This window comes from Thamnophis sirtalis, unplaced genomic scaffold, assembly GCF_051295495.1.
Source record: "Thamnophis sirtalis isolate CommonGarterSnake01/CBP01778 unplaced genomic scaffold, rThaSir2_p1.2 scaffold_12, whole genome shotgun sequence".
Taxonomy (NCBI): Eukaryota; Metazoa; Chordata; class Lepidosauria; order Squamata; family Natricidae; genus Thamnophis; species Thamnophis sirtalis.
The window spans coordinates 51,000,792-51,019,647 of NW_028261392.1; the positions used below are offsets into that span (position 1 = coordinate 51,000,792).

General features: G+C 39.7%; 1 protein-coding gene across 1 annotated transcript in view; it reads left to right on the forward strand.

Annotated features, from left to right (window-relative positions):
- Positions 1–6,132: 6,132 nt before the first annotated feature.
- The window catches only part of PTCHD1 (patched domain containing 1), a 115,843-nt gene continuing 103,119 nt past the window's right edge, over positions 6,133–18,856 (forward strand). The window contains exon 1 of the mRNA XM_014070100.2: positions 6,133–8,149. Within this exon, the coding sequence (XP_013925575.1) occupies positions 7,721–8,149 (429 nt within the window). The 5' untranslated portion in view covers positions 6,133–7,720. The remainder of the gene's footprint in view (positions 8,150–18,856) is intronic.

Genomic DNA, 18,856 nt, shown 5'->3' on the forward strand with positions numbered 1-18,856 from the left:
CATAACGTATTTTCGTAATATGCGTGCAGATCCAAGCAGTGCGGCTTTTTGCATTTGACTGATGGTGATTTTGTCAATTTTTAACTGTTTTAAATGTAATTCCAGTACTTTTGGAATAGCACCCAGTGTGCCAATTACCACTGGAATTTCCACTGCTGGTTTGTGCCATAGTCGTTGAATTTCAATTTTTAAGTCCTGGTATTTTGCGATTTTTTCCTGTTCCTTCTCAGCTACCCTGCTATCACCTGGTATTGCGATGTCTATGATTGTGACCTTATTTTTCTCAACCAGTGTGATGTCTGGTGTATTATGCGCCAGTATTTTGTTTGTATGCGGAAATCCCACAAGATCTTGACCATCTGATTTTCGGTGACTTTTTCAGGCTGATGTTCCCACCAGTTTGTTGCTGTTTTAATATTATAATTTTTGCACAAATTCCAATGGATCATTTGAGCTACTGAATTGTGCCGCAATTTATAATCAGTCTGCGTGATTTTTTTACAGCAGCTGAGTATGTGATCAACAGTTTCATCAGCTTCTTTGCAAAGTCTGCATTTGGCATCATCAGAGAATTTTTCGATTTTGGCCTTAATGGCATTTGTGCGGATAGCTTGTTCTTGCACAGCCAGGATTAGTGACTCTGTTTCTTTCTTTGATGTACCTGTTGTTAACCATAACCAAGTTTGTTCCCTGTCCACTTTATCTTTTATTTTTTCCAGAAATTGGCTTTGTTCTGCCAAATCTCCATTCTTGATTTTATCACATGTTTTCTGTATTCTTGTTTTGTCTGTTGGGCCTTCAGTAGTTTTTTATTCTTTACTTCGATTAATAGATGTTCTTGACTTTCTTTTAAATAGTCAGCCAGTGCATGTTTTTCTTCTTCAACTGTTTGCTTCACTTGTAATAATCCTCTGCCACCTGATTTTCGGGGCAGATACAGTCTATCAGTATCACCACGTGGATGTAAACTGTAGTGCATTGTCATTAGTTTCCTGGTTTTTCGGTCCAAAAGGTCCAAATCAGCTTGTGTCCAGTTAACTATACCAGTTGTGTATCTTATAACTGGTATTGCCCAGGTATTTATGGCCTTGATTGTATTTCCACCATTCAATTTAGATTTCAAAATTTTCCTAACTCTGTTGGTGTACTCTCGCCTGACAATAGTTTTCACTTCTCCATGCTTGATATTATCCAACTGCAGAATGCCTAAGTATTTGTAGGCTTCATTTTCATTGCATTTAATTAGTTGGCCATTGGGCATTTCAATTCCCTCACATGCAGTGATTTTGCCTCTTTTTATGGATACAATGGCGCATTTTTCCATGCCAAACTGCATTGAAATATCGGTGCTGAATACTCGGACTGTGTTTGTCAATGATTGGATTTCTATTTCTGACTTTCCATAGAGTTTCAAATCATCCATATATAGTAAATGCGAAATTTTTTCAGCTTCTTTGGCTGTTTGGTAGCCTAATTTCATTTTTTTAAAGATTACTGATAGTGGGATCATTGCGATGATGAAGAGAAGAGGTGAAAGTGAATCACCCTGGAAAATTCCTCGCTTGATATTAACCATTCCCTAGATCTCATTCCCTACTGCCAACTCAGTTCTCCATTGTTTCATCGCCTTTTCAGTAAAGGATGTAATATTTTTGCTAATGCCAATTGTTTCTAAGCATTTTATGATCCAACTATGTGGCAGTGAGTCAAATGCCTTTTTGTAATCAATCCAGACCATATTCAAGTTCGTTTTTCTGTTCTTACAATTTTCTAATATCATTTTATCAATTAGGAGCTGATCTTTTGTGCCCCTGCTCCTTCTTTTGTTGCCTTTTTGCTCTACTGGCAAGATGTTGTTTGTTTCCAAATAATCCATCATGTTATCTGCAATAATGCCTGTGAGTAATTTGAAGGTTGTTGGCAATCATGTTATTGGTCTGTAGTTTTCAGGTGTTGTTCCTTTAGTTGCATCTTTCTGAATCAAGTATGTTTTTCCAGTTGTCAACCATTCATCAATTTCGCCCGTTTGTAAAATTTCATTCAGTTGCCTGGCCAATATTGCATGTAAACTGGTTAGATATTTGAGCCAGAAACCATGTAATTGGTCCTTTCCAGGTGATGTCCAATTCTTTACCTTTTTTACTCAATTTTTGACCATTTCAGTTGTTATTTCTAATACTTGCATTTGTTTGTTGCCAATGCTTTTCTCAAAGTCATGTATCCACTTTGCTTCCTTATTGTAGTCCTTTGCATTTTCCCACAATTCTTTCCAGAATTTAACTATGGCCTGCTTTTCTGGTTTTTCACTTTTGGTGTCACCATTCACATTAAGACTTTGATAAAAACGCCATTGGTCTGATCAAAATTGCTGATTTTGTTTATATTGGATGATTCGTGCCTCATATCTTTCAATTTTTCTAGCTGTTGCTGTTATCTGCTGTTTTACAATCTCCACAGCTTCATTGATGTTTCTTGTATCCAATCTATATCTTCTGATTAGCCAATCTATGGTTTTGTTGTTTTCAATTATCAATTATCAATTATCATCTTTGATTTACAGTCTGAGACTGATAAAAACATAACAGTTCTAACCAAAGACCTAAGAACTAAGGTAGGGTCTGAGTATATAGCCAGTTCCTAGTTGGGTGGTCTTTTGCAAAATCAGGATATTCAGGTCTAATAAGTTTAAAAATTCCATGTATCTGGGCAGCCCTTTGCTGCAAGGGGTCTTATTACTATTGGTGCAACCACTGATTTCTTCATCCATAGTCACTCATCTTCAATTTGCAAATCATGAGATTTTGATATATTTTTTTCTGTTGGTCTTCAATTTATTCATCACCTGTCATTGTAATGTGGGAAGCTCCCCCCCCCACAAGAATGAAATATTTTGAGGAATATTAAAAAAGAAGAATATTATATTTCATCAAAGGGAGAGATGGAGAAACAAGCTTTTAAAGACAGAAAGCAGCCCCCACTTTTTTAAATAGCCCCAGCACATGCCAGACTTTAGGAGAAAAAGAGCTTATTGAAAGAAGAAGAACTATCTAGATAGCTATATTCATAAGCAAAGCAAATACTGCAAGCAAAAATCCATTCAAGAGGATATTTCAAAACTCCTTGCCAGAATTGTAGGATTAGAAAGCAGCCCCTCACCCATGATCCAACACAGGATGAAACCCATTAGCCACAATAGGAATTGCCCAACTTCTTTCAGAACACAAATCCCTTCATTGCACCATCCCCAGAGCAGTCCAAACTTCAAAGTCACAGAAACCTGGGAGCTCAGATAAACAATAAGCCAGAGGTTGACCACATTAGTTCAGACAAACACCTAGGATTTGCATTTCCTCTTTTGTCTATAGAGCCAGCTATGACCCCTATATAACTCTTACATGACCCCATAGTAAAGTAGAACAAAATATGGATTAAAAATATAAAAATAAAGACGTGGCAAAAGGAACAGTTAGAAGCTTGCTTAAAGCGACAGGGAAATGTCATCAGCCTTCAACCACAAAATATTCCAACAAACGTCCCTATGTCAAAAGTCCAAAACCACAAGGTTCAATTAAAGTTCACATAAAGACACATAGTCCGTACCTGTGTCCCAAGGCAAAAGGAGAAGTAAGACCCCATCTCCTTATAAGGCTTTTCCCTCAAGGTAACCGATAAGAAATGAGTTAAGAGTTTCCATGTTACGATGCCTTTGAGAATGTATAAGAATGCGTACTTCAATAATGAAGGTTGTTCAGAACTTGCAATGCTAGCCATGGGCTAGCTTTCTGAACCTGGCTGCCAAATAAACTCCTCCTATATCCCGAGAAGTCTAAGTCTGTCATTTTCTGCAACAATTCAAACCTGAAAACAGCCAATAGAATATTAAATGACATGTTCTTGCAAAGGAACGGGAAGCTCAAATACAAATCCCAAAGAAGGTATAAGAACCCATCCACTTTCAACTCCAATTTGTCAGCTGCCCAGAATCATATGTGGTTGGTTCTGCTTCATCAATAAAGAGAACCTTTTTTTCCCAATCAGCCTCCATTTTGTTTCCAGTGCCTTTCTCCTGGCTTGGAACTGAACCAGGTGGATTTTTCTTCCAACAGCAATATCAATGAACTAGACTTTTTCCTTTTCCATAATAGTAATGTCAGGTGTGTTGGGGGCTGTGTGTTTGGATCCAAAAGTCTCACAGGATCTTGACTTCTCATTTTCAAGAATTTTGTCAATTTGGTGTTCCCAGTAATGTTTGCTGCATTTGAATATTATTTTTATTTCTATTTTTTAAACATGAAACAAACAAAAAATGCAGCGAGGAAAAATGAAAAAAGTAGAAGGAATAGAACAGGGAAATTGAAGCATCATGAAAGCATTAGCAAAGAATGACAGCTACAAATATCTAGGCATGTTGGGAGTAGATAACAAATTGAATGGACAAGTCAAAGAATGAACACAAAAGGAATACATCAGGAGGGTCCACAAAACATTAAAATGAAAACTGAATGCTAAAAACATAATTAAGACCATTAATACATGGGCAGTTCCAGTGATACGCTACCCAGCTGGAATTATCAACTGGACTGTGGCTAAACTGGAAAACCATTTTCTGGATCCGAAAATGCATAAACTTTTGAATATCTACATGAAGTGGTATCTGCCAAGAAGAATAGGGGGTAGACAGCTATTGCAAAATCCATCAAACTGTAGAAGAAGAAAAATAAAGTTTGAATGACTATGTGAATCAAAGTACAGAAAAATTGCTGCAGACTGTGAAAACTGAGAACATTATAAAAACAACAGAAAGAAAGGCATAATATAAGAAAAACAACAACTGGAAGACAGATTAAATGGATGAAAAACCAAAGGTTTGCATGGACAGCACTTGAAAAACATTGAAGGAAAATGTGATAACATCTTGACATGGGCATGGCTTAAGATGGGAACCATCAAGAAAGAAATGAAAGTTTTAATACTTGCTGCTCAATAACAAGCTCTACAAATTAATGCCATGAAAGTGAAGATACAAAAATCCACTGGCAATCCAAACTGTAGATTTTGCAATGACAAAGTTGAAACTGTTTCACATTTAATATGTTAATGCAGCAAAATTGCACAAACTGATTGCAAAGCTAGACATGATCAAGTTGCTAAATTAATCCACTGGTCACTATGTAAAAAATATGATTTACCTGTATCCATGAAGTCATGGGAACATAAAGTGGAAAAAGTTATCGAAAATGAGAAGGTGAAGATCTTGAGGGACTTTCAAATACGTCATTTGGAGCACAACACGCCAGATATCACAGTTGTCAAAAACCGAAGCGTATAATTTATTGATATCGCTGTTTCCAGAAATGCCAGAGTCAAATAAAAAGAACTGGAAAATAATGATGAAATATTGCAATCTGGCCATCAAAACTAAATGATTATGGATAAAACATGCAACAGTGATACCCATTGTCTTTGGAGCACTTGGTACCATGTCCAAGAATTTTATAAAATACATCAACAAATTGCAGCTTCATGCAATAACAGTAGTGAAACTGCAAAACTGCAGACATCATACATTTTAAGAAGATACCTAGGATACTGGCAGCAATCCATATCAACCATCAGCATCAGTCAATGATATTTGTGGTTTTTATTTTTATTATTATTTTACAATAGCTGCCAGTTCTTTAGCTTGTGTTCACCGTCATACACACTGAGTTCTTTCCGTGAACCTGGAATGTCATATTGTATCTTTTTAACCACAGTTTATATTATTATGATTCATTGCACAGTCAGCCAGATGGTTAGACTAGATTTAGCAATTTTATCCACCTATGGAGTCTTTCACAAGGACATTGGATATTGTTGTTTGGTAGTGGTAGAGGTGGTGGTGGTGGTGGTGGTGGTGGTGGTGGTGGTGGTGGTGGTAGTAGTAGTAGTAGTAGTAGTAGTAGTAGTAGTAGTAGTAGTAGTAACAACAGTATTACTTGTTTGGCAATTCTCAAGACCCATTTCTACTGCTTTGCTTTTGAACGGCGTACAGAAGCGCTCATCTGCCCAAATACTAATTTCCAATCTGTCTGATAGCACCTTTTTTCTTGGAGAGAAAAGCGGGGATTTTAGGCAATCTCCGGGCAAAGTATTAAGGGCACCGGCTTCTGTGCGGCGTCACTGTGTTAATGAGCATGTGCAAAGCATTCGCACATGCCCATTTAGGCAAGGGATTGGGCAGTGTCTTCTCTCGCAGCAGCAAGACCATTGAACCCACGTCGCATCGAAAGAGAGAGGCAGACAGAATCGGTGCGAAAAGAAGAAGGGGGGGGGAGCAGCAGACGGACAGACAGACGTAGCAAGTGGGAGGGAAGTAAGAGAGGGGAATTCGTGGAATTGCCGAGACGTTTCTGATTCTTGGCATTTAAACCGCCGAATCCTCACTATGCGTTGACAAAGAAGAGCAATCGCTTGAAACCAATGAAATACACAAAACTGTATCTCTGCGCTGCTCCGGTCGGAAAACAATGGGAGCCACGTTCGCTTGCGTGCGAATAAGTCCACCTCTCCCAAACAGGCTTCTTCGAGGATTGCTTCAAAGGTGAGACTCGAAAACTTTGCCATGCGTCAGGAATCGGTTGGTAGTTCGCTCGCCCCTTTTCCTTGCTGATCTTCCGACATTGATGGGCAGCAGCTATTTCGCTTGGATGGGACATGCCGGCGGCGCTGACATGGATCTCACCTGAAGGAGGGTCCGGTCGTTTTTTAAAGTAATAACAATTACAGCCATCCTAGTTGCGCGATAGTTTCATTGAAACTGCAACCCCGAGCGAACAAGGAAGCTCCGATTAAAGGATTGGCCACCGGTAATTGACAGTCAGCAGCCGGGATTTCCAGCTAAATTGTCTACACTGTGGGAGGAAAGGGGTTGTGTTATCTTGTTTAATATTAATTCGGTGCGACCCTCCAGATCCCAGTGCCGGAAATGAGCCTGGGAAGATGGGGCGAGAAGGCGCTCTTCTGCCTAGTCGCCCGTTCTGAGCCACCAGCCTCTCGTACAGCTTAATAACTGTCATGAAAAAGCCGGCAAAGAAACTGCCCCTGAACTCCGGCGCAGCCTTAGTGGTGTTGGCGGCGGCGAGGGCTTTGAAACGGCAAATCTCTCCCACTCTCGGGATTGTGGCTGAGGAAGGGGCGAGTCTCTTTCCTGGCCTCGATTAGAGGCGCGGGTGGGGGAGGAAAGCCAACCATTCAGTTTTGCAGATGTAGTCAGCCGTAGCCCCAGGGTCTCAGGAGCTCTGTTCTGTGCTTAACTGAGTTAGTCAGCAAGTGTGTCTACCGACACCCCCCCGCCCTTTCTGTATTCCTCCATATCTTTCCTGGGTAAACAATCCTTACCCACCCACTTGGTTTGGCAGAAAGAGCTGCCACCATAAGTGGAGAAAATAAATAGATTTTGCCATCAATAAGATCTTGTTTTCCTCGCTTACCAACAACCCCACCCTCGAGTTTTTATTTTTATTTTTTGTTTTTTATTTTATTTTTGTTCACGCCCTTTTCCCTTTCGGAATCTCTGTTGTTGTTTAAAGTCAGACAATGGGGCGCCGGGAAACTCCCTTCGGCAGCCTGGAGGGAGGCGAAGAGCTTTAGCACTCACCGCGCAGAAAGGGGGAGTGCGGGTTACCTGCTCGGTCAATTTCAGCCCACAAGGGAAGCTCCCGCCTGCCTGGGCTCCCCAATGGTTTTGCCTGGGCTCTGGGAGAGCTTCAGATTCCGTCGTGCGCACCTCGCCCTCCTGAGCTGCTTCTGCACTAGAATGTTGCGGCAGGTTTTGCACAGAGGGCTGAGAACGTCTTTCGCCAGACTCGGCCACTTCGTTGCCAGCCACCCGGTCTTCTTTGCCTCTGCGCCCGTGCTCATCTCCATCTTGCTGGGGGCCAGTTTCAGCAAGTACCAGATCGAGGAGAGCGTGGAACACCTGCTGGCCCCCAAACACAGCCTGGCCAAGATCGAGAGGAACCTAGTCAATAGCCTCTTCCCGGTGAACCGGTCCAAGCACCGGCTGTATTCCGATCTGCAGACCCCAGGGAGATACGGCAGAGTCATCATCACATCCTTTGTCAAGGCGAACATGCTGGACCAACATCATACGGATCTGATCTTAAAGGTAAGGACCAGCTGTTCCTGATGAGTCACCTCTTTCTTCTCCACCCCTGCTGAAATCCTTTCTTTGCCTTCCTGCATGGATCCTTAAAAAGGTGTAGAGGTAACTGTCAATGGAATATCAGTCATGTAGCTCTGATCTGCAGTTCATAGTTCTGCAACAGTTGGGTTAACTATGGGTTGCAGAGGAAAATACCTGTACAGATTCCTTCTCCTTTTCAGAGGTGATAAAGAGGGAGAGAGGAAGATTTTGTGAATGAAAGAATGGCATTTCTCTCTCTCTCTGCCTTTTGACCCTCTCCTACAAGTTAGTGACAACCACTTTTGCTAATTTGGAGTGCAACCTAAACTTCAACATTGATGGGTAACACTTGTAGGTTACTCTTAACTTACTCAAGACGATTCTTTGATTACAATGGATATACAAGTTAATTGAAAATTAAATAAAGGAGCTGTTTTATTTCCAAAAGATTTCTTTCATAGCATCCACATCATTTTGAAAACTGCTACATGCTACTTTTACATATACAAAATTTGAAATCAGAAGAAATTATTGTTTATATGTAGTTTCTTTGTGTAGTTATTTACTGTGTAATGTAATGCAAGAAATTTTACTGAATTGTTCCTGAACTGTAGGTCCTGCCTATTGCAATATTTTTGTCAATATTGTCTATTGTTTTACAACTGTAGCATACTTCTCAGTACAGGTTTGAGATAAAAACATGAAAAAATGCATGGATGGAATGGAGATCAAGTGAATGAAAAGAAAGGAGAATGCATGGAGATCAAGTTGATGAAAAGAAAGGAAGTTTAGATAGATGGATGGATGGAGAGAGGAGAGAGAGATGGCTTTGAGCGTCCACATTTACTTTTTAGCATTAAACAATGTTTTGATAAGCTTTGATGACATACTGCAAAGTAATAACAATCATTGGACCTTTAGTATCTCTTGCAATGAGAAAATACATATTCATAGAGTCCTGCCAGTTCCACTAAAAAAACTTGCAATGGAATCCATGATATCAGCCTTTACAGATTGATTGATTGTCTCTCTGTGTGTGTGTATGTGTGTTGTATTTGTGCTGATAAATAAAGGGAGACTAGTATAGATCTATTTCAAGCTATTTAGCTCTCATCAGCTAGCCATACCCTTACTGGGATTAGAACCTGTGGGTATGGTTAGCTGATGAGAGCTAAATAGCTTGAAATAGATCTATACTAGTCTCCCTTTATTTATTTATCAGCACAAATACAACACAAATGTAACAAAGGCAACAGTAAAAAATAATGGGTTTTTGTTTGGATGGTCTCTTGTGACAAGCCGATAGACAGAGAATGGAAGCAGTAGACTTCCTCCCATATTTGGGCATACCAGGGGTTGTGACACTAAATACATACATACATACATACATACATACACACACACACACACACACACACACACACACACACAGACACACACACAGACACACACACAAATTATTTTATATATATATATATATATATATATATATATATATATATATATATATATATATATATATATATATATATATATATATATATAAATTGTCAACTAGGAAAAGTCTCAGAAATATCAGTGCTTATATTTACTCTGAAATACGCTGCAAACCAATGTCTAGTGACATTTTTTTCTTGTATGCTATCTCTAGAATCTCAATTACAATTATAGCGATAATAACTATCTTTTCTCAAATAAACAAAATTGTAATAAAATCATTAATTATTGAAAAGAAAATTGATTAGTTGAAAATTGCATCATATTCAACATAATCCAAAACTGTTGTTGTTAAATTAATAATAGTCAACTATGCACCATTATTATTTCAATACCATCAGCTCTTGAAATCATTGAAGTCGTCAGGCACATAAAATGTTACCTCTTGTTCTGTAGGCTTAATTATCTAAAAGCTTGGTTTAATTGGTTTAATAAATTAGTGCCATGTTCTATCAAATGTATGGCCTAAGTCTGAAAGATGCTGTAGGTTGGACTTAAGCAAGTAGAGACAGATAGGTTGCAGCAAAATGATGCTGAATTATGCAAAGAACATAGCAAAGAAAGATATGAACAAATTATCATAACTAATACTATTGGTTGGAGAGTAAACCACATGGAACAATGTAGAATTTACATGTAAATAACACCCATAGGATTCTGCTACACTTGTGAAAAGAGGTTCCTTTAGGTAAGATGGTCCAAATAGAAATTTATTTATAATATTATTAAGATTAAATATAGCTGTCCATTCTCTATTTAATATATTTATCTCAGAGATGGCTTCCGCCTACTACCCACCACTACAGGCGTACTGGTGCCTGAAATTTGCCGTACTTTTGCATATCTGTTCCACGGCGGCATGGCCACACCCTCATACCAGTATGCTCCTCTGCCCTGCCCCCATTTGCAAGGTGTTTCTCAAAGAGAAGGAAGTGAGGGCGGGGCTTCTTCAGAGGAGCCGAGCCAAGAGCAGTGTTGAAGCCCTCTTTGAAGCAATTGGAAAAGGTATGTGTGGGTCGGAGGGGGGGAAGGAATTCAAACTTCATCCTCCTGGTGCGGTGCTGGGCTTTGGGCAAAGGCTGGAGGGAAGGGCCCTGGCTCGCTTATGCTCTTTCCCTCTCTCCCTCCCTCCCCTGTGTAGTTTGAGGCAGCCTGCAGTCAGTGAGCTGGGTGCGCGCACACACAGAATTTGGATTGGACATCTCTCCCAATGGCTTGAAAACAGCTCCTCTGCCATCCCCCCCACACCATTCCCCTGCTGCCTTCCCCAAACACTTCCCCCATTGCAAATGCAGCATGCTGTCCAGGTGGGAAATGCCTAGAATGCAATAAAGCCCACCCACTCACCTCCTGCTGGCAGTCTGGGGTGAGAGGAGAGTCAGAGAAACCAGAAGGGAGCTGATTGGAGCCTTCTGAAAGATCGGGGCTGGGGTGTGTGCTGCCTCCTCCTGTGGTCTCCTCAGTGCTCGCTCGTGCTCGCCCTCCCCAAGTGTAGTTTGATTGCAGGTGAAGCCACGTTGCCTTTTCAAACCTGTAGTCAGTGAAGGTGGGCTGGATTTTCACATAGCTTTATCCAGCTATAAAGTGGTGGGGAGAAATGGATGGGGGCCTGGGGAAGAGGTCATTCCCCCTCCCCTGACAGCTGGTTAAAGATAGGCAAAATCCAGCCCAGCTTCACTCACTACAGGTTTGAAAAGGCAAAGTGGCTCCGCCTGCAATCAAACTAGACTGGGGAGGGAGAGCCCTGTTCTTTCGGAAAGCTCCGATTGGCTCCCCTCCAGCTTCTCTGCCTCTCCTCTCACCCCAGCCTGCCAGCAGGAGGTGAGTGGGTGAGCTTTATTATGTTCCAGACATTTCCCACCCAGACAGCATGCTGCATTTGCAATGGGGAAAGTTTGAGGAAGGCAGCAGGGGAATGGGGGGAGGGATGGCAGAGGAGCTACTTTCAAGCCATTGGGAGAGATATCCAATCCAACTTGTGTGTGTGTGTGTGTGCACGCGCGCGTGCGTGCATGCGTGCGTTTGAAAGAGTGAGAGAAGGAAAGTGGCAGGAGAGATAATCCAATCCAACTTCTGTGTGTGTGTGTTTGTATTTGAGAGGGGGGGAGGGAGGAAGGAGGGGAAGGGAGAAGAAAAAGAAAAAAAGGAAAATTCTTTCACAAAGGAGAAAAACAAATGCTGTTGCTTTAAATCAGAACTGAGCATGCCTGGCTGTGGAGTTCTGGGAGTTAAAGTCCTCAAGTCCTAATGCTTATACCTTTAAATTGACAGCTGCAGGGAACAACAAATTTGTTATATGGTTATATGTTATATGGTTTTATGCTTCTGAAGTTTTGGGGTTTATGCAATATGGGCTTTGTGTTTCTAAAAGTGTTTGGATGATTCCCTGCTTGTGAATGGAGCCAAACTTTCTCTAGGGTCATTATCTCTATCTGACAGGAATGTGGAATGAGCCTCAGGCAGGTTTCTTTGTTAGCAGAAAGAAAGAAAAACAGCACAGCAATTTAGGACTAGAAGGCTACTAGGGGGTCATCTAGTCCAACCCCCTGCTGCAGCAGGAAAGCTTACATTGTCTGGATTATTTTGGTGCCTCTAAAAGAGAGGAAAATTATCAGAAAGGAGAAGGGGTTTACTAGGACAAGGCAGCCATACAAAGGAAGGCAGAGATAGTCCTTGACTTATCACTACAATTGAGCCCAAAATTTTGGTTGCTAAGCAAGAGCATTGTTAAGTGAGCTTCAGCACAATTTACCCAATCATGATATCTCCTGGTGAGTGACATCAAGTTGGCTACTCCCACCTGGTCACATGACTGCCAAGCCACTCCAACCCAGTCACATGATTGCCAAGCCACTCCCACCCGGTCACATGACTGCCAAGCCACTCCCACCTGGTCACATGACCACCAAGCCACACCCACAAAACAGGCCAAACCTACAGAATAGGTTCTAAAAAAATTGAAACCCACCACTAATTTATATTTAGTATATATTCCAATAATCAGCCATTTAGTTTACCAAAACCTGAAGTTACTAATGTCTTGCTTCCCCACCCCCCAGTGTTTTAAATTTTAAAAGGAAAAATTCATCTCCCCACTTTTTAGATGTCAAGCCATTGTGTTTTTATCTGATTGACAAATTGCACTATTGGTCCAAAAGTTTTGATTCAGGTCAGTTTCCTGTTGATGGATGTTGATCTTGGGAAGTAAGAAAGAACTATTTTTGAAGTAATGAATCAGACTTGGCAGAGAAGTGAAAATGCATGGGAACAGCAGCTAAACTATATCAGCCATTGAAAGAAAGCTCTTCCAGATCAAGGTAGTTCTGCTGCTTATCCTCCAGTGTTAAATAAAAGACCATGAAATCATGTGTAGGACTATCATGAGCAATTCTGGAATGCTGACTGTTATTTCTGACTTCATTTTAAATATTTCTATGTATTTATTGCTAATTGTTTGAAGATTCAGGAGTGAAGAAATTCTTCTGCATTTATTTTGGTTTTGGGCCTAAGTTAATGTAATTACTTTTTAAAATCTTCATATGACAATATAATATTGAGATACATTTTACACCTTTGCTTGCAAATATTTGGGGGTAACTTCTTGGCAGCTGATTCTATTTTTTGTTAGGCAAAATGCTAAAAAAAGCATCAATTTTGTGGCAAATCTATCAAGTTACCATTTCTCCTGACATGGTTGTTCTAATAGTTACAACAATTGGGTTTTTTTAATGAACAATCATATTTCTTATTACAGATGGTCCTTGACTTATGACTGTTTAACAACTTTTTAAAGTTTCAGAAAAAGTGGCTTATGACCCTTCCTCAAAATTAACCCCCCCTCAAAGACATGTGATTGTAATTCAGGCATTTTGCAACCAATTCACATTTACAGTGGTTGCAGCATCTTGCAGTTGTGATTGTGATTTACAACCTTTGGACAAGCAAAGTTGATTGGAGAAAACAGAGTCACTAAATGACTGCTTGATTCACTTAATAACCACAGTAAAAATGGTTGTAAAATCATTTCCAGTCACATAAATTTCATTCCCAATTGTGAACATAAGTCAGGGACTATCTGTATGCATACTTACTCAGAGGTCTCATTGTGTTAAGTAGAATTTACATCTTACTTATTAATTAGTGTATGCTTAGTACAATAATATATTTATTTAAAAAATGGAATCTCAATATAATTTCTGAGCAGTAGCTTCACAGTTGAACCAAACTGTTAGAATTCACTATTGTGTGACCAGAAAACTTTTTGCTGTTGCTGCTGTTTGAAGCAACTATTGTATGGTCAGTAAGGGTGAGATGGCAATTTAGTTTGTTTCTTGTTTGAAATTCATTTTAGGGTATTAGCATCTTCTTTCCTATAATCTAGCTTGGACAACAAAGGGAGCATAATTGCCACAAACATATAAGAGAGATAATTTGATAATTTGACTTTGAAAGTAATCACCTTGTGTAACGTCTGCCTGCCTGCCTGCCTGCCTGTCCGTCCATATCTATCTATCTATCTATCTATCTATCTATCTATCTATCTATCTATCTATCTATCTATCTATCTATCTATCATCTATCTATCTATCATCTATCTATCTATCTATCTATCTATCTATCTATCTATCTATCTATCTATCTATCTATCTGTTTTATAATGCTTACTTCAGATTTGCTTCATAGTACCCTACTTGGAATTCTTTTTTTTTTTTGAAAAACAATTTGCATTTTTGATCAGCTATATCTGATATAAGAGGTTTGAAGGGGAGCAATTGACTTAGATGCTTTTTATTTTGTTTTCCTGTGGATCTAAAAGCAAACAAGTATTTTCTCTCATTTCTTCTTTTAAAGAAACCTAGATCAGGCTTCAGATATGTTGACCGTCAATTCCCATAATTGACCTTCTAACATTAACAAGAGTCGCCTGCCACTAGGATCCCTCTGTTTGATTAGAAATCTTTATCAAATGATGAAAGTAAACATATTGTCTGTGGTCAGATTATTAAATCTGCTCACTTGATTATGCCAATTTTGGATCTTCTGTCAAAGGTTAAAACCAAAATTAAAACAACAGCCCAATTATTATGGCAAGACTGAGCAGTTTAGTATCAAATATAGGCTGAATTCTTTATAACCTATGACAGTAAATTCATTTTTAAAGCATTGTTTTGTTTTCCTTTGCTTATTTACACACTTTTGTATTACTACCAAGATATTCAATCTAAATTTTCAGCCTATAATTCTCAGAATACTACCCTGAGATCTGCAGGTTCTGGTGTTCATAGATATTTTGCTGCTCGGGAGACAAGAGCTGTATTCCACTTAAATCAAGGTGGACAGGGATCAAGTCAGTGAAGTTATTTTGGCACAACAACAGATAATTCCACAAGCACCTCTGGCAGTAAAAGTAAATCAATTGTTTTTGTCATTTCAAGCTATTTGTCTAAGATGATTGATTCCATTAACCAACAACTATGGTTCATCTTTTCTTCCTCGGAATAAGCTTTTTATAATTCATCTTTAATACAAGGATTTGTTCATATTCCTATTTATCACATATTTACTAGAACTGGATCCCAATTTACTTGCTAAAGGCCAGAAATTTTAAGGAAAACAACTTGACAATATTTACTGTAGTTTACTTCCTGTGTTTTTGGCAACATATACATGTTTCGGTTTCAAAAATATAGATATACAGAGTTATTAACCACCTGAATTTAAACACTTTTAGCAAAAAAGACCCATTTTTCATGAATTCAAGTGGTTCTGGGTAACAGCCTTTGCTAGCATATAAATTCACAATGTTCACAACTTCTGGAGGCAAATTGTTCCACTGTTTAATTGTTCTAACTGTCAGGAAATGTCTCCTTATTTCTATGTTGCTTCTCTCCTTGATTAGTTTCCACCCATTGCTTCTTGTCCTGCCCTCAGGTGCTTTGGAGAACAGCTTGAATCCCTATTCTTTGTGGCAGCCCCTGAGATATTGGAACACTGCTATCATGTCTCCCTTAGTCCTTCTTTTCATTAAACTACACATACCCAGTTCCTGCAACCGTTCTTCATATGTTTTAGCCCCCAGTCCCCTAATCATCTTTGTTGCTCTTCTCTGCACTCTTTCTAGAGTCTTCACATCTTTTTTACATTGTGGCGACCAAAACTGAATGCTGTATTCCAAGCGTGGTCTTACCAAGGCATTATACAGTGGTATTAACACTTCACATGATCTTGATTCTATCCCTGTTTATGTAGCCTACAACTGTGTTGGCTTTTTTGACAGCTGCTGCACACTGCTGGCTCATATTTAAATGGTTGTCCACTAGGATTCCAAGATCCCACTCACAGTAACTACTATTGAGCAAGGTACCATCTATACTGTAGCTGTGTATTTTGTTTTTCTTGCCTAAATGCAGAACCTTACTTTTTCACCATTAAATTTCATTTTGTTGGATAGTGCCCAATGTTCACGTTTGTCAAGATCCTTCTGTATCTTAAGACTATCTTCTGTAGTGTTGGCTATTCTTGCCAGCTTGGTGTCATCTGCAAATTTGATGAGTTCCCCATTCATCCCCTCATCCAAATTATTGATGAAGATGTTGAAGAGTATAAGGCCTAAAACAGAGCCATGGGGTACCCCACTGCATACTTCCCTCCATGTAGATGCAGTTCCATTGAGGACTACACATTGAGTGCGGTTGGTCAGCCAGTTAGGAATCCATCTGGTGGTGATGCTGTCTACCCCACATTTTTCTATTTTATCTAGTAGTAGGTTATGGTCTACTTTATCAAATGCCTTACTGAAGTCCAAGTAAATTATATTGACAGCTTTCCTCTGGTCCACTAATTTTGTCACTTTGTGGCTTTTGGTTATTACTTTGGTTGCATCAGCGAACACCTAGAAGCAAGCAAACTAATAACCAAAGGCGTTGCAATATGGGTTTAAATATATGATGCAAATCTTTTTTCACACTTAATTGACATGAATAAATTGCACTTCACCCAGGGAGACTTTACAATATAAAACACATTTCTTGAAATATTAGGTAGACAATGAACCTTTGCTGAAATTAAAATTCTTAAAAAATTTATTGGGAATTGTACACCCTCTTCCTTTTCATTATTATTAGCATTAGTACTAAAATTTCAGTCCTGTTGTTCCTGAAGCTGGATCGTGGACATCATTTATAAAACTGATTAACAAAAATAATTTTCTGATTGTTCACAGGAACTTTTTTAAATGGTCAATATAAAACATGCAAGAGAATAAAATGGTACAATAGATACATTAAAATACTAATTTCATTTTAACAATTTAAATCATGTTGGAGTTGAAGATTCGATTGCACGCCGCAAGGGAGCCTCCACCCCTAGCATCTGCAAAAGCGGAGACAGAGCAGCTGGAGGAGATAGGGGAAGGGGGAAAGAAGGGAAGGGAAAAGTGTGGATTTTCCTTGGCACAAAGCTTCAGAATAAACACAGCATAAAAGAGCGGCCATGCATGTTGGCCAGTACAGCACCTCCCTTGGCTGAGAAGTATCCCAGCAGCAGCAGGTGCAGCAATCCCAGCAGCCAGGCCTTATGACCAGTGATGGCAGCAGCTTCTGAAATTGATCTGGGGAAGAACGGATGGCTTCTCCCCTTTCAGCCTCTTCTGCAGTTGCCAAAAGAGACAAGTGGCAATTGCTTGGGGAGAAAAGAAAGGTATGGGGAGTGAAGAAATCTTCCTCCCTGCACAGGCACCTCATGATGTGAGCAACATCAGATGGCCACATCCACTACTGATGATGCTCTTAACTAGGGCTTATTTTGGGGGTAGGGCTTATATTGTGAGTAACATGAAAAATCAGGCTAGGTCTTATTTTCTGGGTAGGTCTTTCCGGGAAAACTGGTATTATGGCTATTAGGATGTCAGCAAATATGACAATATCATTGTGCCAACATAAGATTTTTTTGCCTTTTCTCCTTGTCTTTTGAAGTGGTGGTTGTTTTGTTTCCCCCACTGAAAATTGTTGAATGCAGATGGTCCCAGGTCCAATCTTCAGTATCTTTGGACTTAGAAAAGTGATTGAAACTCAAGAAACTCAACTATATTGTGCTTAGTGACCAATAATATGACATAATGTAAAGCTCCAGGCAATGTAATTAATGACAATGATCGATGAGGATAATGGATGTTTGATTTTGTAACTAGACAATTGGAAAGTAGTAGATTGGAGAGTACTAACCAATATAGCAAAACACTCCAAAATTATAGGATTATAAATGACTAGAACCATTTTTGTTGTTGTTGTGAAGTCATGTCCAACCCATTGCAACCCCATGGACAATGTTCCTCCAAGCCTTCCTGTCCTCTACCATCCTCTGGAGTCCATTTAAGCTCACGCCTACTCCTTCAGTGACTCCATCCAGCCACCTCATTCTCTGTCGTCCCATTCTTCTTTTGCCTTAAATCTTTCCTAGCATTAGGCTCTTCTCTAGTGAGTCCTTCCTTCCCATTAGGTGGCCAAAATATTTGAGTTTCACCTTCAGGATCTGGCCTTCTAAAGAGCAGTCAGGATTGCTCTTCTCTAGGACTGATCGGTTTGATCACCTTGCAGTCCAAGGACTCACAGAAGTCTTCTCCAGCACCATAGTTCAAAGGCCTCAATTCTTTGGTGCTCAGCCTTCCTTATGATCCAACTTTCACAGCCATACATCGCAATTGGGAAAACCATAGCCTTGACTATACACACTTTTGTTGGCAGGGTGATATCTCTGCTTTTTAGTATGTTATCTAAATTTGTCATAGCTTTCCTCCCCAGGAACAAGCATCTTTTAATTTCTTGCTGCAGTCCCCATCTGCAATGATCTTGGAGCCCAGAAAAATAAAATCTGTCACTACCTTCATTTCTTCCCCATCTATTTGCCAGGAATTGAGAAGACCAGATGCCATTATCTTAGTTTTCTTAATGTTGAGTTTCAAGCCAACTTTTGCACTCTCCTTCTTCACCGGCATCAAGAGACTGTTTAGTTTCTCTTCACTTTCTGCCATTAGAGTGGTATCATCTACATATCTGAGGCTGTTGATATTTCTCCCGACAATCTTAATTCCAACTTTTGATTCATCTAGCCCTGCCTTTTTCATAATGTGCTCTGCATATAAGTTAAATAGGCAGGGTGACAGAATACAGCCTTGATGTACTCCTTTCCCAATTT